Source organism: Mandrillus leucophaeus, unplaced genomic scaffold (genome assembly GCF_000951045.1).
Source record: "Mandrillus leucophaeus isolate KB7577 unplaced genomic scaffold, Mleu.le_1.0 Scaffold68, whole genome shotgun sequence".
Lineage (NCBI taxonomy): Eukaryota > Metazoa > Chordata > Mammalia > Primates > Cercopithecidae > Mandrillus > Mandrillus leucophaeus.
The window spans coordinates 317,339-339,925 of NW_012107363.1; the positions used below are offsets into that span (position 1 = coordinate 317,339).

Sequence of the window (22,587 nt, forward strand, 5' to 3'; positions counted from 1 at the left end):
ATTATTATTATTTTGAGACAGAGTCTCTGTCGCCCAGGCTGGAGTGCAGTGACGCAATCTGTGCTCACTCACAGCAAGCTCCGCCTCCCGGGTTCCCGCCGTTCTCCTGCCTCAGCCTCCGGAGTAGCTGAAACGACAGGCGCCCGACACCACTCCCGGCTAATTTTTTGTATTTTTAGTAGAGACAGGGTTTCACCGTGTTAGCCAGGATGGTGTCGATCTCCTGACTTTGTGATCTGCCCCCCTCGGCCTCCCAAAGTTCTGGGATTACAGGAGTGAGCCACCATGCCTGGCTGTGGTTTTTTTATTATAATTTAGTAAAACTACTGGGGTAAATGTGTTATGTTTTCTTTGCAGAAATACAACGCACAGTGCCCTTATATCACATGCTACCCCTCTTTCCTTTTGGTAATTTTCACAACCATCTTACCTCCCTGCAAAGAGGTGCAGAGGGGAGAAGAGTCATTCAAGAAGCAGACAGACCAGGTTATGGGCCCATTTCAGCTGCATACCTGCTGTGTGGCCTAGACCCTATCACTTAACCTCTCTGATCCAGGAATTCTTGGCTACCTTCCTTTTAAGTTCTTAACCATATGAAAGAGCCAGTGAACACCCCAAAATGACTCCTGTTGCTCTCAAGAAGAAGTCCAACATCCCTAATCTGGCCCAGGATGACCATGACCACTTAGCTTGCTCCATGAGGCCCATCCAGCCTGTCCACAAGATGCCCCCAACCTGACCCACAAGGCCTTCCTGACCTGACCCATGACACTTCCACCCAAGCTGGCCCACAAGATCCACCTGTCCAGCCTGGCCCATGAGGTCCACACAACCTGGCCCACTCATCACCCTTCCTAAAGTTCTGTCCCTTGCTCCCTGACTTCCAGCTGACCTCAGCTATCTCTTAGTTCCCCAAGGGTACCCTTGTCCCTCCCACACCAGTGCCTGAAACTGTCTTCCTTCCCTGGGCTTTGCCTGGCCAGCTCATTCTTGCTCTTTGAGTCTCAGCTGAAATGTTACTTCTTTAGGGGAACCCTTCTCTGACCTCTCCTTAGACCTGTCTAACTTAGGACTTCCATCCTCCTGATCATCACATGTGTCACAGCCTGTGGGGAGCATATGTGCAATGTCTGACCCCCTGTTGGGCTGTGAACTCCCTCGGGTCTGGGTCCACACCTGCCTCGGTCACCGCAGTGTCCCTGGCACAGGGCCTTGCCTGCAGTAGGTGCCAGGAGACATTTGCAAAATGAACGTATGCGTGCTGTGAGGATGACACACATATTTATCCCAGAGCTTTCACTTTTAGGACCCCCTCCATCTCCTGCTGTCCAGGTAACTATGATCACAGTCATGCTGTGTAACAAGACACCTGGAAACCCAGGGGCTGAAAATAACAGTGATTTGCACTCATAGTCTGCAGCTCCGGAATTTGGCTGATCTACTCTGGGCTTGATTAACTTGACTCAGCCTTGCTCCATGTCTCTCCCATCTTCCCCCTAAGACCTGTGGACTAGCCTGGGCATGTTCTTCTCATAGCAATAGCTGAGGTCTAGCCTCCAAAGCAGCACACTTCCACCTCATTCTCTCGGTCAAAGCAAGTCACATGCCTGAACTCAGTGTAGCAGTCAGGGAAGTGCTCCCCACTCACTTTGAGAAGTCCCTGCAATGTTATGTGGCAAGGGGCATGGGTGCCGGGAGAAAGAGTGGGAGGCGGTGCACCGAGCTGCCCAGGTGTTTCGTGGGATCCCCCATAGTCTCTGCAAGTTTATAGTGCAGGTATCCTCCCCTCCTTTTTTAATGGAGTTGGCCCATGGTCACGCTGCTGGTGGATGGCCCAGTCTTGCAGGTGCCAGAGTTCCTACCCCTTGTTCAACCCACTTCCCATTTTTAAGAGATCCAAGCTCACCTGTGCTCTCCAGGACCCACTTGTCAGGGGAACCTGAGCACACTTTACTCTGAAGTCGTTAAATGTGCATCTTCAAAACAATTGGGCTGGGGTCCCTGGGGAACATTCTTGGTTCCTATGATGAGGAACAAAAGACTCCCGGGGGCTGGGCCGTGTCCAGGGAATCCCGGAAAGATCCATTCTGTGGACTCTGAACCTTCGTCCGTGCATCTTCAGCCCTGGCCACATCTTTGCCTTGCTTGAACCCCGCCACGGTCCAGTCTGCCAGGTCTCCACTTGGCAGTGTGGCATTTGGGTCCCTCATGTGGTGCTGGCCCCTCACTAGTCCTGTGCCTCCCTAACACCCTATACTTCAGTCCCACTGGGCCATCTGCCCATTTCTGGCCTTGTACTTCCCCTCCCTTCCCTCCCTCCCATCTTTCCCCTCCTCCTGCTTGCCTTGCAAACAACTGAAACAAAAACTACCTCTGCTCAGAGGGAATTATTCTCACCTATTTTCCCCCAAATGCTTTGTTCCTAGAATGACAATAGCAGTGGATAACACTTCTTGAGAACCACACACTAACTTCTCCAACTTTAATGATACTAGCTAGCATCTATTAAGTGCTTACTGTGTGCTCTGATCCAGCCAATCCCCATAAATCCTTTCTCATCCTCATAATCAGCCCTCAAAGTGGGTATTTTCAGCCCCCTTTGACAGATAAGAAGACTGAGCCTTGAGTAGGTTATGGAAACTTTGAAAAGCTCTGGAGTATGGGTACCTTCCTTGCCCCAAGTCCCTGCTCTGTGAGAAACCTGGGGAGGGCAGCTGGTGGTTTGGATGAGGCTGCAGAGGAGACACCTGAGTGAAGGAGCAAGTTCAGAGTGAGCCGTTTGTCTTTGCCTGGACTGTGTGTGCTTCTGTTTGACGGGAAGGGGACATCCTCCTAAGCTTAGGGGCTGAGGCTCAGGGCCAGCTTCCATCCCCCACCGGAGTTCCCCTCTGTCCTGACCCCTTTACACATACTGGGAAAGCAATAATGCAAATTAATTCTGGTTCTATTTCAAGCACAGAATAAATCAGTATCTCCCAAGTGACACGTGCCAGCTTTAGTGGGAAGCGATGTGTTTTATGGCCTGTCAGACCATGTGACAAAGAATGCAGACTTGAGTCTTTCCAGGGAGCAGATAGGATCCAGCATATTTTTTATTAGAAGGAGCCTAAGCTAATGGACTATGTTGCTTTTACAAAGCTAACCCTTCTCTAATTTACAAATCCTGCATATTGTTGTGATTTGACAGTTGTGAACAATAAAGAAAAAGGTTTGTCCCAACCACTGCTGTAGAATTGGAGAGTCCAAGAATGACAGTCAACTTAAAAATCTGTCTCCTGGAAGAAAATTGGGATTCTCAGAGGCTGGAAAACAATGTCCATCATCCCCATTCATTGAAACTGGTTTTATTGTGAAATAGAACACATATGAATAAATAAAGCATAATCTTACGAATCAACAAATGATTATTGTAAAACATTTATGAAACCATGTGGAGCAAGAAAGAGAATGTAGCTGGGACCCCAGAACACCCCCATGCTTCCTTTCCATCCTAACACCCTCCCCGCTCCCAGGAGCCATCATCCAGCCGATAACAGAAATCAGATCCCTGGTTTGATTTACGGTTGTAAATCTCAGAGCACATCCCCAGACACTGTTGTGCAGCTTTGGCAGTTTTTGAACTTTACGTAAATGGAATCGTACAGCATGCGCTTTGTCCCATTGGCCTTTCACTCAACTTTACATTTGAGAGATCCATCCATGTGGTTGTATGTGGCAGTAGTTCATTCTTCCTCATTGCTGTGACGTGTTCTGTTGTGTAAATACAATGCCATACATTTACCCATCCTATTAGTGATGGGCTTTGGAGTCTTCTTGTGTTACACATTGGCTGACATGAACTTTCTTGTAGAAGCTGTGTGCACATATTTCTTTTGGATATACCAAAGAGTGGAATTATTGGATTAAAGAATATTTGTAGCTTCAATTTTTATGCCATATAGTTATTGATTAAGATTTGGAATTTATAGGTCGATTCGAGGAGAATTAATGTCTTTGCAATATCAAGTCTTCCAATCCGGAAACATGGATTGATACATTTATTTAGGTCGTATTTAATTTAGTTTTTCTTAATATTGCTTTGTGGTTTCTACCATTAGATATAATGTGTGATATAGCTGTTATTTTTTTTCTTTAATCATGTTAAGGAAGTTTCTTTCCATTCCTAATTTGCTAAGTGTGTTCCTCATGCATAGAAATTAAATTTTGTAAAATGCTTTTATCTTCCTCTATTGAGGTAATCAGTGTAATATTTTTCTCCTTTATTCTGTTAACTTGGCAAATTTTATTGATTTGGTAATGTTATTAAGTACTTACAAGTTTATAACTTTTTCATTTTTCCAGTGAATTAAACCTTTCAGCATTAGGAAATGACCCCTTTGTGTCTAGTCATGTTTTGTTTTATTTTTCTTAAAGACTATTTTATCTGCTATTCATGTAGCAAAAAGTGACCCTGTGTTTGCTAGGTGCTGGCTATTCATTTATTCATTCATTCACGCATTCATTCTTTAAAAAATATTTACCTGAGTAGCATCAAGGTCATGGGCACTGGACCCCAACTGTCAGAGCTGTGTGTAAATTTGTGCAACTTATTTAACTTCTCTTTTACATGTAAAGAGGAAGCCTTGGTTTCCTTGTCTGTAAATTTCTTCCATCAGTTTGGGAAATTTTGTTATCTCTTCAAATACTGCTTCTACCCAGACTTTCCCTCTAACCCTTCAGAGACTCCAATTTAACATGTTGGACCTTCCCATTGTATCTTCTATGTTGTTATCTTTTCCTCCATATTTTTCATCCTTTAGTTTCCCCTTGCTTTGTTCTGCTAGTTTCTTCTGATCTATTTTCCATGGTGCTAATTCTCTCTTCAGCTGCGCCTAAATTGCTATTAAACCTGTACATTGAGTTCTTAATATTGGACAATATTTTTCAGTTCTAGAACTGCTAGTTGGCTCTTTTTAAACTAAGTAGTGTCACTTTTTATAATTTCCAGCTCCTTGCTTAAATGTTTAAGAGTGACTTTTAACTTCATGAGCATAACAACCGTTGATACTTTAAAGACCATGTCTTGTAATTACATGTTGACTTGTAATTACTCTCTGAAATACCTGTGGGTTTGTTTCTGATGCCTATTGTTTGTGTAGGTCTTTGATTATGTTATCTTATATCCTCATGTGTCTGTTTATATTTTGTATACTATGTTTAAAATTTGCACATTTATTTGTAGAAATAATTTCAGGTATACAATGATACTGTCAGATATCAGCACCTCTAGTGGTCCAGGGTCACCTTAATTCGAAGTCAGGGCTTAAAATATCCTGGGCAATCTAAATAACTTGACTCCAGGTTACAGTCTGTATACCCAGTCTGGGCTGGTTCTCTTCCATTTTGCTAATATTTCTCCAGTGTGCCTTTTTGGGTCCCAACCCTAAGTGTGGAATGGTTTACCAGGCCCCTACCCATAATGAACGATGAACTCAAACTTCTGTCTCCTGACAGCTTCAGGCTGTCAAAAGACCTGCTCAGCTGTTCATTCATCTCCTCTGAATCATCCAACACTCCCCAGGTAAAAGCAGCCCAAAGGCTGAGTATTACCCTCCAGATGTGTCTTCTCAGTCCTTGGCCTATGTACTCATCACAATCTTGTTAGCTCTTTGCAACTTTTATGAAGATTTAATAATTATTTTGTTCACCTATCTTTTTCATTCACCCCCAGTGAAAGAATTGATCCAAGTTATCTGGTTAGCCATATCAGAAATCTAATCTCTAAATCTTTTAAAAGAATGTGGGTTCCATATGCCCTTGTCATGATCACTTTATTCTGACCGAAGTCAGGGTTGGCCATGAGCTTAAGAGTATGGCATTCATTAGGTTGATTTCACATTGATTTGAACGAAATTTAACTTATATTCATTGAGCACAGCAAGTATGACCTAGGGACATACACAATACTAGGTGTATGTGTGAGAATATGTTTTTTTCCTTTCAAAAAACCAATTATCCGTGTAGCACACTGGCTAAGGGTTTGAGTCCGAGAGTCCAATGGCCAGGACCTACCATCTATAAACTGTGTTCCAGTTACTCATCTTCTCTGTGCCTCAGTTTCCTCATTTATAAAATGATGATAATTATAATAGAATGCCTTGATTGAACTGTTGTATGGATTGAGTGATATGATGCAAAAACAGTGTTCTTGACTCAAATTAGTAATTCTTAACAGTTATATTTATTATCACCTGTCATTTCCTGGGGACTCTGCTAGGCCCTGCGAATGAAAAGGTGGTAAGAAGAAACTCTGTGGTCTTGTCCATGAGAAGGACAGTCACACAGCCAGTGCCTGCAAAGGGTGGTGAGTGCTGGAGGGGCAGCAGCAAAGGAGGGGCACCTCCTCTGGGGTCCGTAAGACCACCAGGTTCAGTGGTTCACTAGGACAGCTCACAGGCTCAGCCTATAGTTGTACCTATGGCTAGGACTTATTGCAGTGAAAGGATTCCAAGCAAAATCAGCAAAGGGAAAAGCTACAAGGGGTAAAATCCAGAGGAAGCCAGGCACAAGTTTCCAGAATCCTCTCCCCATGGAGTCACACGGGATGCACTTAATTCACATGCGTTGCGGTAGCATGTGTGAAATGTTGTCTTCCAGGGAAGACATCCTGAGCTTAGAGTCCAGGGGTTCTGTTGGAATCAGTCATACGGGCACACCTCTTTCCTGTCATGTATCAAGATTCCAGACTCTAGGAAGGAAAGCAGATGTTCAGCTAAGCCACGTTGCACCTAATGAGACCCTGTGGTCAGGGGGCCTTGCCAGAAAAGGAGACCTTGAATTGATTTTTGGAACATGCCAGGAGAGTTCCTGGGTAGAGGGGGACGTGGGTGCTCTAGTTGCGTTGGGGCATGGCGTATTCAGGGACTGCCGGCACGTGCTTGGTTGGGGAGGATATGATATGTGGGTGCAGACCCTAGTGTGACAAAACCGCTATATCGGGGAGCCGTGGTCTTGGGGGATGACAGATAAACTGTGGCTTAGATACCCTGGTGGGCTAACCAAACGGCTGGTGGAACTGTGGCTTAGATACCCTGGTGGGCTAACCAAACGGCTGGTGGGAGCTCAGGGTCAGAAATGCCCATGGTAGTGGCCCAGGGAAGGTTCCAGAGAAGGGATTATTTTGGAGGAATTTTTCAGGGTGAGGTGTGAAAGTAATTGGAGATGGGGCAAAAGGAGTGGCTTTAAAAAGCTTCTGGGCCAGGCGCGGTGGCCCACACCTGTAATCCCAGCACTTTGGGAGGTCAAGGCAGGCAGACCACTTGAGCTCAGGAGTTCGAGAGTAGCCTGAGCAACATGGCAAAACCTCGTCTCCACAAAAAATTATAAAAAAATTAGCCAGGCATAGTGGCATATACTCCTATAGTCCCAGCCATTTGGGAGGCTGAGGTGAGAGGATCACCTGAGCCCAGGAAGTCGAGAGCGTGATCACACCCCTGAACTCCAGCCTGGGCGACAGAGGAAGATCCTGTCTCAAAACAAAACAAAACAAAAAGCATCTGCATAATGAAACATGCAATGAGATGCCATTTATGGGGTGAATGAACACACACACCAAAAGCCACCTTTATGAACATGATATGCAGGGAAAGTGTAGACGTGTAAACTGGAGAGAGGGTCACTGCGTTCATGGGGATGGCTGTCTGAGGCTGAGAGGGTGGGGAAAAGAATTGCAGGGAGCCATAAAGAATTCCAACTTAACCTGTAAGGTTCCATGTTTTTTGTTTGTTTGTTTGTTTTTGTTTTTTTTGAGATGGAGTCTCCCTCTGTCACCCAAATTGGAGCGCGGTGACACAATCTCAGCTCACTGCAACTTCCGCCTCCCAGGTTCAAGTGATTCTCCTGCCTCAGCCTGCCACGTAGCTGGGATTACAGACCTGCACCACCATGCCCGGCTAATTTTTGTATTTTTTAGTAGAGACAGGATTTCACTGTGTTGGCCAGGCTGGTCTTCAACTCCCAACCTCAGATGATCTACCCGCCTCAGCCTCCCAAAGTGTTGGGATTACAGGCATGAGCCACCATGCCCGGCTACCTGTAAGGTTCCATGTTTTAAATGAAAAAAAAAGAAAAAGAAAAAGATGTGAGTGGTGGATTCACAGGTGTTTAATATTATTATTATGGTGTGGGTTTGTTTTTCATAGTTTTTAGAAAGATATCGGGGTGGGGGAGGTGGGATGAAGGCAACAGAATGATGAGACAAGAAGCAGGACAGCTGGGGCCATCTCTGAGCTGCCCGGAAGCCCTGCTGGGTGATCCTGAGTGTGAAGGGAACAGAGATCTTCCACGTTATTTGAGCCAGGAGGACTCATGATAAGATGTGAAGTTTACGAAAATAACTCACTTAAGCATGGAGGATGGAGGGGGAGACAGACTAGTGGGGATTGTGAAAATAATCTAGACAGTGACCCAGGGGAGGCCCAAATGATGGTTTTGAGGAGATGCCAGAGATGAAGAGCTCACTGGGGGAGGAGAGCAGGCCTGAAGCTTGGCAAGGAGAGCAGGTGTGAAGCTTGGCAAGGAGAGCAGGTGTGAAGCTTGGCGAGGAGAGCAGGTGTGAAGCTTGGCGAGGATAACAGGTGTGAAGCTTGGCTGAGTAGAGCTTGAGAGTGGGTGCATCTCAAGGCTATGCATGTGTGTGTGTAAGAGTGTGTCACTGTGCAAGTATATATGAGTGTATGTGTGTATGTGTGCACTTGTCTATGCATGGATGTATGTAGGAGTGTGTGCAGGGCTCAAATGTGTATGAAAGCATGCATGTGTTCGTGTGTGTATGTGCATGTGTGTATATGTGCCTGTGTCTGCATGCATATGTGTATGAGTACATGTGCATGTGTCTGTGTGTACAAGTGTGTGTGCCTGTGGGGGAGTGTACTTGTGTATGTGTCTATGCATGCTTGCATATGTGTGACTTGAGAGTTCCTGTCTGTGGGTCTCCTTGTGTCTTGTGGGAGGCTTGTGGAGGAGAGGCAGAGAGCAGCTGAGACCCCACACAGGGTCCTGCCATGACCTGTAACCCCATCTGTGGTTCTTGGCTTCAGGAGCTGTACTGCAGCACCATGGACACTTTCCAGAAGTTCGTGGACGCCCTGTTCCTTCAGACGCTCCCTGGCATGACTGGCCTCCCCCCAGAAGAATGTGACTGCTTGAGGCAGGAAGTCCAGGAGAACGCTGCCTGGCAGCTGGGGAAGTCAGATCGCTTCCGGAGGCAGCAGTGGGAACTCTTCCAGGAGCTCCAAGAGCAAGACCAGCAGGTGCGGGCATTTGGGAACCCAGGGGCTGGGGTCTGCATTGTAGAAACACATGAACAAGCGTGAGAGACCTCACATCCTGAACACCCACTGCTGCCTATTGTAGGTGCTCCACGGAGATGACTCTTGCCTCCCTTTCACAATGGCCCACCACGGGGGCGGGATGAGAGAGCAGAGCCATCATCTCCCTCAGCAGGAAGTCGGAGATCATACCTTAAGTTAATCGATCAAGAAGAGCAGCAAAGCTTGTTCTTTAGAATGAGAGAAATAAGTAACCAAATGGCAGGAAGGAAAGCGGTTCACAGGGAGTGGACTCGGTGGGGGTGGGGCAGTGGCACACACAGGATCCTGTTTTTCAGTGACAGTCTGATTATGAAGATCATGGATTTATGCTGAGACAGAATCGTTACCCCCAAAGATATCTACGCTGTGTTCCCTTACATGGCAAAAAGCAGATGCTGTTGAGTGAAGGATTTTGAGGTAGGGATGCTGGTAAGCCCAGCATAATTGCAAGGGTTCTTACAGGAGACAGGCAGAAGGGTGGGAGTCAGAGAAGGAGGGTTGATGTTCTAAGCAGAGGTCAAAATGTTGTGACTGTGAGCCTAGGAACTCTGGCTGTTTCTAGAAGCTGGAAAGGTCAAGGAGCACATTCTCCCCTATAGCCTCCAAAAAAGAGCGCGGCCCTGCTGACACCTTGATTTTAACCCATTAAGACCCATTTCAGCCTCCTAGGCTCAAAACTGTAAGGTAATAGATTTGTGTTGTTTTCAGCCACAGCTTGTAGCAATGTGGGACAGCAGCAATGGGAAACTAATAATACAGATTGATTTTTTTTTTTTTTTTTTGGAGATGGAATCTTGCTCCGTCACCTAGACTGGAGTGCCATGGTGCGATCTCAGCTCACTGCAACCTCCGCCTCCCAGGTTCAAGAGATTCTCCTGCCTCAGCCTCCCGAGTAGCTGGGATAACAGGCACGTGCCACCACACCTGGCTAATTTTTGTATTTTCAGTAAGATAGGGTTTCACCATGGTGGCCAGGGTGGTCCCAAACTCCTGAACTCAAGTGATCTGCCTGCTTCAGTCTCCAAAAGTGCTGGGATTACAGGCGTGAGCCACTGCGCCCAGCCCGCGTTGATTTTATCTTTAAAAAATTAAAAACTGTTAAATGAAAGAAGGCATTTCCAAATTCAGCATCCACCAAGACCACCTGCAAGTCCTTTCTCCCTTGCCTTCAGCCCTCTAGAGACTGTGAAACTAACATCCTCAATATCCATATCCCTTGCAACTAGCCATGGCTGAGTGACACTGCTCTGGCCTTTGAAACAAGGCAAAGGGCTTCTGTTTCCTGATACCAAAGCTGGTTTTGCTTGGAGCAGCCCCCTTCTTCAGTGTCCCATTCTTCCTTCCTAGAACGCACGGGAGGCCTGGAGGTGTATCAGCCTTTCTCTGCCCTAGAGGCAGCCTATGTGAGCCTGGTGGGCTCCAGTGGTTGGAACAGTCTCAGACAGCCCCGAGCCCCTGGCGGTGCTGTTAAGCCACAGCTGTGGACCTGAACCGCCAGCCCCTACATGCTTATTGTCAGAAACAAGCCCTGTTTCTTTAAGTTGGGTTTGCAATTAGTTACAAAAGATCAGTCTGACTGATGCATCCATCTAAAAGAGGTTTCCTAAAACAATTCCTTGGGGCAATAGAAAGTACAAAGTAGATACAGGAAAGCATTGTGCAAACGCATGACCAGTCACAGCTGTGGGGACAGGCACAGGGCCTAGTTGCCTGCCCGAATGAATTCTTAGACCTCCTTCTAGTTCATTCAGTCCTCTGTCAGTAGCATCTGGTTGCCCTGTCATAGGTGACTTGTCTGTCTCCTGCATTTGGCTATGAGTTCCTTGAGGACGGCAACCCTGATTTTCATCTTTACACTGCCTATTCAAAGCCCAGTGGCTGCAATACGGCAAATGTTCAGGAAAACTTGTTGCATTTCCAGCAACAATAATGCAGCTTTGGAAATGATGACAGTGTCGCCTTTGCCCTGTATTCTTCTAAGGGATCTAAATGAAGCTGCATTCATCCAATTCATTCCAAATCCTGGGCTGCAGACCAATTCATTTACAGTCTCTGGGGAGGGAGCAGGACCTGAGCCTCAGTGTCTTAGAAACCAAGTGAGCCTAATGGGCACTGAAGTGGACCCACTAAATGAGTGTAGGGGCCTTTTAGAGACCATTGTGGTTTTGCAGCCAGGCCCATAACCTCAGAAGCCTAAGACATGGGTTTGAGCCAGAGCAGGCACGTTAACGGGCTGTGTGACTTTAGCCAGTGAGCTGACCTCTTGCAACTCTGTGATTTTACACAGCTTGCTAAAAATACCTCAGAACTCCAGCTTCTGTGTGAAAACTAAGGGTCACAATATCCAAATGACTGCATGGAGATAATGCACGTTAAGACCTTTTGCACAGTATCTATTGACTCATTTAAAAGACTTTTTGCACAGTATCTATTGACTCATTTAATGGCATTGACAGTGAAGGAATCCAGAATTTCACTTCTGACAAAACACCTATGATTCATCTAAAACTCTCTGGTTAGGAGTCTTAAGTTATTTTAGGCAAATAGTAGACTATGCACAACTCTGTTTGTAATGTTTTACTTGTTTACTTTGTGAGCATATGATTGTGAATTTTTCTTGGCATGTGGGGAAGGTTTCCGGCTGAGTTTTGCATGCAGGAAGCAAGCAGGAGAGTTAATTACCTCATCAACTGATTACATAAGTATGACCCAAGACTGTTTTCTCAAGGTGTCTGTGTCATAGTTAACTTACTGGTTACTTAATTGCCTTAAATTAACACATGATAGCTGGGCATGGTGGCTCACACCTGTAATCCCAGCACTTTGGGAGGCCGAGGCAGGCGGATCATGAGGTCAGGAGATCGAGACCATCCTGGCTAACACAGTGAAACCCTGTCTCTATTAAAAATACAAAAATTAACCAGGCGTGGTGGCGGGTGCCTGTAGTCCCAGCTACTTGAGAGGCTGAGGCAGGAGAATGGCATGAAGCCAGGAGGCAGAGCTTGCAGTGAGCCGAGATGGCGCCACCACACTCCAGCCTGGGCGACAGAGTGGGACTCCGTCTCAAAATACATAAAATAAAATAAAATAAATAAATTAATTAATTAACACACGATAGTTAGAGATCTACCTGCCATATTTCCTCATTGATGAAAAAGAAGAGAAATGAGCTCTCTGTGGTTCAGATGAATATTAGTCATGAGAAGAAAAGCACCAATGAAGCTATTCATGGAAAATCAAAAATATCAACTGCAAATTGCCTTTCCCACATTGTTTTCTATCCAAAAAGACAGTTGATTATTTCATATCCCATTGCTCAGGGAAGTTGTTAAAAATTATGGAATTTGTGAATTACACTGTTGGAACAGGTTGTAGAATGGTATTTCTCAAAATTTAATCTGCTCTAATGCAGATGTCTGGGCTTCTCCCAGTCCCCTTGCGGTAGGCGGCTATAATGGCCCCCCAAGGAGACCCACATCCTAATCCCTAAAACTCGTGAATATGTCTGGTTGTAAGGCAAAAAGTACTTTGCAAATGTGATTAAGCAAAGGATCATGAGATGGGGATATTCTCCCTATGATCTGGCTGGGCCCCATGTCATCACAAGGGTCCTTATAAGTGAAAAAGGAGCATCAGTGCCAGAGTGAGGCAGTGAGGAAGATTCTGCAGCCATTGCTGGACTTAAAGACGGAGGAAGGGGCTGTGAGCCTGGGAATGCAGGTGCCCTCTGGGAACTGGAAAAGGCAAGAAAATGGATTCTGCCCCAGACCCTTGGGGAGGAGTGCAGACCTGCCAACTCTCATTTCAGGCTTCCGATCTCCAGAAATGTAAGGTAATAAGTGTTGTTTTAAGCCACCAAATTTGTAATAATTTGTTATAGCAGCCACAGGAAACTAACACACCAGTGGGTAGGAGTGGGGCAGGGAATGTGGCAGTTGGTGCACTCCTTAGCATAAACAGTAAAGAACACCAGTGCTAGAGGCAGTCTGTCTGAGTTTGAATCCTGGGTCCCCACCTTACTCTCCTCTCCCTCTCGCTCTGCACCCCACTCCAGGTGTTTTTCATCATTTCATCACCAAGTCTGCTCTCCTCTGTGCGGAGCTTTCAGGCCTCCTCTTACTGGACTCAGTGGTGGTGGTTGGCCAAGTTGGTCTCTTCCCTCCTCCTTGTAACACCCACTAGACTCTCTTGCTTCTCCTCCCAGCTCACTTCTTTCTCCTTCTTAGTCTCCTTTGCTGGCCCCTTCCCAGCTCCTTAATTTCTGAACACTGGAGAGCCCTGGGGTGCAGTATCCAATCCTCCTCTTTATCTACATGCACTGTCTCAGTGATCCCATCCAGTCACACACCATCTGTATTAGTTTTCTAATGCTGTGTAACAAGTAACCCCCAAACTAGAAGCTTAAAACAACTTGCACTTACTGTCTCACAGTTTCTGTGGGTCAGGGGTCCAGGCACAATTTAACTGGGTCCTTTGTTGAGGGCCTCTCACAAGGCAACATCCAATCCCTGGGCTGGGGCTGGAGTCTCATCTGAAGGCTTGACTGGAGAAGAGTCACTTCCGGGCTCACTCACATGGCTCTTGTCAGGTTTGTTCCTCAAGAGTCATTGGACTGAGAGCCAACAGCTTCCAAATTTATAGCCTCAGCTCAGGATCGTTCCTGAACTCAGATCTACATGAAGTCTCCATTTAGATGATTGATAGATGTGAGAAGTTCGTGTGTCAAAAAGAACTGTTGCTCTTCCTGCCAACCTGCCTTACCCACAGCCCTCCTCCGTTTTTGTACTAAATTGGGGCAGAAACCTTGGGGTCATCCTTGACTCCTCTTTCTTTCACACCCTACATTGGTTGACACGAAATCCCATTGGTTTTGCCTGCAGTCTAATCCTGAATGTGACCACTATTCAGCACCTCCCCTCTTAGCACCCTAGTCAAAACCACTCTGATCTGGGTTACTGCAATAGCTGACCAACTGCTCTACCTCCATTCTCAACGCCCAGCCAGAGTGATACTTTTAAGACAATCTTGTCCAACCCACAGGCTGCATGCATCCCAGGATGGCTTTGAATGCGCCCAACAGAAATTCGTAAGCTTTCTTAAAACATCATGAGATTTTTTTGCATTTGTTTTAGCTCATGAACTATCATTCATATTAGTGCATTCTATGTGGGGCCCAAGTCAGTACTTCTTCCAGTGTGGCCCAGGGAAGTGAAAAGATTGGACACCCCTGTTTTAAGACATCCTATATGCCACTAATTTTTAGGATACACATTTAAAAATATTTTAACACCCTTGAAATCAAGATACATTTTAATTTATTTAGCAGTGACTTTTCTCTGTTAGCGATACCGGAAATAATTGGGCATCTTACAGTCGTCAGCACAATAGATTTGATAGGGAACACTAAGTCACATCATGTTGCTTCTCTGCAGAACCCCCAGTGGCTTCTCATTTCCCACAGCATAAAAGCCACAGACCTCACCACACTCTGCAAAGCCCACCATGTCAGGCCCTGCCTGCCCTCTTGACTGCACCGGCATGCTCCTCACAGCCCTGCTGGTTCCTTGCACTCCTCTGGCTCCTGCTGGAGCCACGCTCCTGCCTCACCCCACCCTGCTACGAGTCTTTGCTCCATGTCACCTTCGCTGTGAGGCCTACTCTGACCATGCTGTTTAAAACTGCAGTTCCCCCCTCACCCCCAGCACTCCAGTGTTTCCCTCACCCCACCTAAAAACCCTCCCTGTTTCCGGGAGGACACTCCCAAATTTTCAGCACATACTAGGCATCAATCAATAGCTCTTTCCCTTTCTCCCCATAATACATGAGAGTTTGAAAAAAAAGAGTAAAACTTACCCGAGGCCACAAAATGACCTGGTAGCAATGACCAGCACTCTAGCCCGAGGAAGCACCTCTTCTGAATGTCCGCATGTACAAGCCTGCATTTGATAACGCTGAAGAGGTTTGTGTGACAACTGCAGGCACCATCTGGTCCAGAGATCTTGACCTTATCGATCATCGTCAAATCCTGTTGCTAGTTTTAGCTACATTCTCAAAACACACAGCAAAGACCTGTATATACTTTAGTGGCAATGCAAACTCACCTTTCAAAGAATCAAGACTGGCCAGGCATGGTGGCTCACACCTGTAATCCCAGCACTTTGCAAGGCCAAGGCGGGTACATTGCCTGAGGTTGAGAGTTCAAGACCAGCCTGGCCAACACCACGAAACCCCATCTCTCCTAAAAATACAAAAATTAGCCAGGCGTGGTGGTGCATGCCTGTAATCCCAGCTACTCTGGAGGCTGAGGCAGGAGAGTCTCTTGAACCCGGGAAGCAGAGGTTGCAGTAAGCTGAGATCGCGCCATCTCCAGCCTGGGCAACAGAGTGAGACTCCATCTCAAAAAAAAAAAAAAAAGAAAAAAAAGACTGCAGAATTTTCTAGAATGTTCTGGTTTCCCTAGCACTCTGACAGATTATTGTAAACTTACAAGAGGAGTCAGAGATGGGATTTAATGAAATGTTCCAGATAGCATAGTGTCGTTTTGTGAGAGTTAAGCACAAGTGTTATGAATCACAGCGTCCACCAGAACTGAAGTCTAGGCTGCTGGTGCTTCTGTCCAGGCCTGTGTGTTTAACATGCGTTCCAAATGCAGTGTGCGCCATCTCCAGGCTGCCAGAGGTAGAGCCTTTTAAAAAGCCATGGAAAAAGGAAGGACTCTCACCTTAAGGAAGGAGTCCTTGGTTGTAGCACGGTCTTGCTGAGTTAGGTGCATCTCTTGGTGATGTGAGATCGTCAGGGAGGAGCATGGTGGATTTAGAAAATATTTGAACTTTGTAGACAGAAAGATGTAGATTTCAGTTCTTGCCTCACTGTTTATTAGCTGTGGGACCTTGGACCTTGTTAGAATGTGCTTGTAACGTGTGTTCTTTTAAAAACAGAGATTAATAGCCCTAAAAACAATATACTAAGAAACAAGACAATACATTGAAAAAATATACTTTATGAATGAAAATTATAGTAATGAGGCCAGGAGTGGTAGCTCACGCCTGTAATCTTAGCACTTTGGGAGGCTGAGATGGGTGGATCACCTAGGTCAAGAGTTCAAGACCAGCCTGTCCAACATGGTGAAACCCCGTCTCTACTAAAAATACAAAAAACTAGCCGGGCGTGGTGGCGGGCGCCTGTAGTCTCAGCTACTTGGGAGGCTGAGGTGGGAGAATGGCGTGAACCGGGAGGCGGAGCTTGCAGTGAGCCGAGATCACGCCACTGCACTCCAGCCTGGGAGCACAGCAAGACTCCGTCTCAAAAAAAAAAAAAAATACAAAAATTAGCCAGGCATGGTGCCAGGCAACTGTAATCCCAGCTACTCCAGAGACTGAGGCAGGAGAATTGCTTGAACCCGGGAGGCAGAGGTTGCAGTGAGCTGAGATCTCACAGGAGATCACTCAGCCTGGGGACAGTGAGACTCCATCTCAAAGAAAATTATAGTAATGAAAACAGAAATCTAATTGGATTCATTAACAGAATAGCAGATTAAATGGTGGCTAAAGAAACAGTGTGTGAACTGGAAGATGAGTGTGAGAAGGTGGTCCCAGAAGACAGCTTAGAGGTCTGAAGAGATGGAAAATATGGAAGAAGAGACATGGAGAATAGGATGACAAAATCCTATAGGAGTAGAACATATCTAATTCTGTAGAAATAAAATAGGCAATTTTTAAAACAGTGAGAACAGAGGGAGTGAGGAAAATAACAAATCATACCCGGGCAAAGGAACATTGATGGTTCAAACAATGAACTGAAGAGTTTAGAAATGAACAGTTTAGATGAAGAATTTAGAAAACAGCACAGAACCACAATAATGGAGAGCAGTATCCCAGAAGGCAGAGAGAACACTGGAATCCTCTTTCTCCTTCTAGTCTGGAGGAGGGCAGAAGTATTAACTTTATATTTACAAATTAAATAGACAACTTAAAAACTGAAGAGTAATCACATGGGAGAGAAAAGAACAGCGCCTCCCATCCAGAAGCCAGCCCGTTACTCACAGCGGGGCCTGGGCGTTCTCCTATTGAACAACCAACCACTGGGCATCAACAAGATGAGGCCCCTCTGTTCCATGAAAGGTGGAGCCAAAAATGAGGCCAACCGGCCACCATACCTGAATACAGACCAAACATGGACATCGTCCAACTCCCCACCCCTGACATGCCCAGACACCCCATCCTGGCTGAGCCAAGCCTGGCTTCATTAAACCCTCCCCAGATCACCTCCCACAGCCCACACCTGGGCCTTTCTAACCGCTCTACACGTTCTCCCTCGCTGCATCAAGTGATAACCCAATCTGTTCAGCCGCAGGGGAGCTCTGACGGTCTTTGCAGTGCATTGACAGAGTAAAATAACGAAGCAGAATATATGACTTTCAAGGGAGAGAAAAAAGTATCCCAGAATGCAGGTTAGAGACCTAAAAGATGGTAAATCCAATAAAAGAGAAAAACAAGTTGGGAAGAATGCACTTTTCATAATACCTAGAAAACACCAGATTGGATGGTGGGAATAAGTCCAAGCCTACCATTAGTCACAATAAATACTAGCAGATTCATTTCGATTGCTAAAAACACATTTCCTAATCTAGCTATGTGGCATTACAGGAGACACAGCTAGATCATCAGAAGTTAGAAAGCCAAGGGAAGGAAAACAATATCCCAGGCAAATATCACCCAAAGAAAGTGCATGATACTAAGATCTGACAAATTATACTTTAGGCAGAAAACATGTTTTAGGGATGAAGGGAGTCATTACACAGTGTGAGAGGAACGTACAACAATTTAGCCACAAAACACCTAAAGCAAAATTTGACAGACTTGAAAGATGAACAAATTGAAACTATGGTGGGAGATTTTAATACCCCATCTCACAGAAAATAACAGACCAATCAGACAGTAAGTCAAGCCATGAAAAGATCTGTTCTGAACAACACAGTCAATTAGGATGAGTAGAAGCTCCTACATTGAATTTTGTGCACCATATTTGTGGAAAATATGAATGTCTCTACTGAAAAGCCAGAAGGATCTACAAACTGTCACAACATGAAGATTGCTCTGAAATGTCACCACATACAAAATCAATATCCCAGACCAGTAGATTTCCTCCATACCAGCAACATCCAGTGATAAAGAAAGATCATCTTCAGAATAAACGCCACGAGATGCCTAAAAATAAGTTGACCAATATGTATATGAGCTTAAGGGAGACGTTTTTAGAATGTTATTGAAGGCATAAAGAAAACTGAGAGAAATGGCATGTCTTAGGGTAGAAAACTCAATTTTACAAAGATGGAGATTCTCTCCAAATTGATCTGTAAAATCAACCCAATTATGAGAAAATTCCAGAGTCTTTTTAAATTTGACCAGCTGATCCTAAAAGTCATATGAAAGGAAAAGCAACCAGGAATAGCTAAGGCAGCTTTGAACAAGAGGATAAGACAGGACCTACCCTCGCTGCACTGATGTTTAATTGCTGCAACATTAGCAATCATGGTATTGGTGCAGAAATAGACAGATCAATAGAAGAAAATACAGAAGCTGGGACAAGGTGTGTGTGTATATGTTAATTATACAAGACAAAGTGGCATTGGAGGAAAGCCAGAAATAAATAAATTATTTAATAAACATTGTTGGCACAATTAATTATCCATTTATCCAGAGAAAATTAGATCCCTTCCTAACTCCACAGAAAATAAATTTTAGATACTTCAATTTAAAGTATTTAAAATTTTCCCATTTGCATTTTCCCTAAATGCAAATAGGAAAGATTTTAAGCTTTTAGAAGAAAATGCAAGAGAAAATGTTAATGAAATCGGAGCAGAAAGGGATTTAAAAAAGAAACACACACACAAGAAACAAAATGCACAATCTGAGCAAGGAGGATTGTTGAAATGAGTAACCACATACCTGCTCTGTCCCTCTGTCCGGAGTTCAGGTGTGGATGGAGGAGTGTGCGCTGTCCAGCGTGCTGCAGACACACCTGAGGGAGGACTACGAGGGCACCATCTGCGGCGTCTTGGGCCGACTGGGCGGCCTCACTGAAGAGTGAGTACAGCTCCCTGAAGGCCTGGGGCTTTGTGTCCTGCATGATGCTCTGTCCAGCCTCAGTGTCCTCATCTGTACAGTGGGCACACTGACTGTCCATCGGCTTCCTTTGAATGTAAATGACTTAATGTTTCTTAGCCTCGATTTCCTCATCTATAAAATGGGCTAATGATATCTACTTCATAGAGTTGTCTGTCACAGGAACTTTTTTAAACAGCTTTCTTCAGGTATAATTTATAATACATTTACTTTATGAGTACAATTCAGTGATTTTTAGTAAATTTACAGAGTTCTACTCCATCACCACAATCCAAATTTAGAACATTTCCATCACCCCAAAAATTGCTACAATGCAATTTTTAAAAGATGTCTTGTGCCCTCTTGCAGCCACTGCCCAATTATCTGTTTTTATATTCATTTTTCACATTTTTGCTATAACTATTAGTGCAATATGGTCGTTTCAATTTGCTGGTATTTTTTTCCTTCTTTCATATGAGAAAAAAAATACGTGTGTATATATATGTGAGGTTTTTTTGGTTTTTTGGGGTTTTTTTGAGACAGAATCTTGCTCTGTTGCCCAGGCTAGAGTCCAGTGGTGCAATCTCGGCTCACTGCAGCCTTCCTCCGCCTCGCGGGTTCAAGTGATTCTCCAGCTTCAGCCTCCCGAGTAGGGGGGATTACAGGTGCCTGCCATCATGCCTGGCTAATTTTTGTATTTTTAGTTGTTTGTTTTTTTGGGTTTTTTTGAGACAGAATCTTGCTCTGTTGCCCAGGCTAGAGTCCAGTGGTGCAATCTCGGCTCACTGCAGCCTTCCCCTCCCGTGGTTCACGCCATTCTCCTGCCTCAGCCTCCCGAGTAGCTGGGACTACAGGCACCTGCCACTTCACCCGGCTAGTTTTTTGTATTTTTTAGTAGAGACAGGGTTTCACCGTGTTAGCCAGGATGGTCTCGATCTCCTGACCTCATGATCCGCCCGTCTCGGCCTCCCAAAGTGCTGGGATTACAGGCTTGAGCCACCGTGCCCGGCCAGAATTTATTTTCAATTTATTTTCCTTCGGGTATTGATATAACTATTTTTTAGTTGTCCAGCCCTTTACAGAAAACAAATTGTGTATACCATCAAGAAGCAAGTGTCTAGCTATGGAACTGGATAATACAGGGGAAATATCAGAAGAGGATGGAGGCCGGGTGAGGTGGCTCATGTCTGTAATCCCAGCACTTTGGAAGGCTGAGGTGGGCAGATCACCTGAGCTCAGGATTTCAAGACCACCCAGGGCAACATGGTGAAACCCCGTCTCTACTAAAATACAAAAAAATAGCTGGGTGTGGTGGCGGGTGCCTGTAATCCCAGCTACTTGGGAGGCTGAGGCACAAGAATCACTTGAGCCCTGGAGGCGGAGGTTGCAGTGAGCTGAGATCGTACCATTGCACTCCAGCCTGGGCTACAGAGTGAGACACCATCTCAAAAACAAACAAACAAGCAAGCAAACAAAGAAAAGGATGGAAACATAAGTAGACTCAGACCAGGGACACCTGGTGAGCCATACTGAGGACAACAGAGAGCGACTGGGGAATTTGTCTAGACTGAAAACCTGTGTCTTTTAATTGCATTAATGTCTAGTCCATTTATGTTTAATGTAAATCCTTATGCTGGTATATATTTGGGTTTTCATATCAGTTTATGGAAATTCTCAGATGTTTTCTCTTTAGATCTTCCACTACCCATTCTCTCCCTCCTCTTTTTCTGGTACTCCAGTGACAGAATTTATGAGGCTTTTCCACTTTATCCCATATGCCTCTTACATGCTACTCTGTATTTTTTATTCTTCTCTGTGGTTCAGCATGGACATTTTCCTTTGAGGTATCTTCCAACCACTCTCTCTTCAGCCATATTTTATCAGGTGTTAAACCCATCTCCTGAGTTGTTCAGGTCAGTTATTGTGTTTTCAGTTCTAGGATGTCCATTTGATTCCTTGTATAGTTTCCAGTTATCTGCTGAAATTCTTCATCTTATTATTTAATTTCTGGAACATATTAATCATAATTAGTGTAAAGGTCTGTCTGACTATTCTGTTTTCTGATATCTTGTGGGCATGTTTCTATTGTCTGTTTTCTTCTTTATTTTTAGTTCATTCTCACCTATTTGCATGTCAGGGTATTTTTATTGGATGATGACCACTAAGCATGAAAAATTGTAGAGATAATTTAAGACTTCAAATGATACGATCTCTTTCCAGAGAGGATTTTATGTTACTTCTATCAGGAATTTCAGATAGTGGAAGATTCATTCTACCATGTTGGAATTTAGCTGATTCTAAATTAGGTCTTTGTTGGGAATGGCTTTTATTCCTAGGATGAAGGCAGCCACCAAAAAGCCTGGAGTGTTTGCCACCCTCTTCTTGGCAGCTGACTGTCAGACCTCTCTGTTCACCTCTCAACCTCTCAGCAGACACCTCAAGTTATACAACCAAATGTTGAACCTCTGGCAGGCTGAGGTTTTTTACATGAATCACTGAAATAGGAAGTCAAAAATAGCTCAAGATTTCAGCCTTGGATGTGCTGATTTTGAGTCATGCCATTAATACTAGTGGCTGCATACCATAGGCTGCTGTACACATGCATTGCACAGCTGGGCAGGATGTGATGAGGTTAAAAAAATTAATAGACAAGCAGATGGTGGTGTGGTGCCCAGGGAGCACCCGCGCCTAAGAGGATGGCATTAGAGGGTGGTGATTCCAACCCACTTCCTTTTGGAGGGGCTCCCTGTGGGCTGTGGCTGTATGGGGAGCTTGTCACTAGCTCCGTGAAGCCAAGAGCATTGACCCCACCCCCCACCTGCTTTCCTCAAAGGTCCACGCGGTGTGTCCTGCAGGGGCATGACCTGCTGTTGCGCTCGGCCCTCCGGAGGCTGGCACTCCGTGGCAACGCCCTGGCCACCCTGACACAGATGCGGCTGTCGGGGAAGAAGCACCTCCTGCAGGAGCTGCGGGAACAGCGTGCACTGGAGCAGGGGTCCTCCCAGTGCCTGGACGAGCATCAGTGGCAGCTGCTCAGGGCCCTGGTAAGACCAGCATGGTGGCCCCACCCATTCCAGACAGGCGGTGCCCCTGCAGCAGGCCCCAGCTTCCAGCACCCAAATCCTACCACCCCT

General features: G+C 45.4%; 1 protein-coding gene across 1 annotated transcript in view; it reads left to right on the plus strand.

Annotated features, from left to right (window-relative positions):
* EVC (Ellis van Creveld protein) overlaps nucleotides 1-22,587 on the plus strand; it is a 99,436-nt gene that overhangs the window by 60,807 nt on the left and 16,042 nt on the right. Inside the window, exons 14-16 of the mRNA XM_012002187.1 lie at nucleotides 9,078-9,290; nucleotides 19,326-19,435; nucleotides 22,287-22,497. Coding sequence (XP_011857577.1) covers nucleotides 9,078-9,290; nucleotides 19,326-19,435; nucleotides 22,287-22,497 — 534 coding nt within the window. The remainder of the gene's footprint in view (nucleotides 1-9,077; nucleotides 9,291-19,325; nucleotides 19,436-22,286; nucleotides 22,498-22,587) is intronic.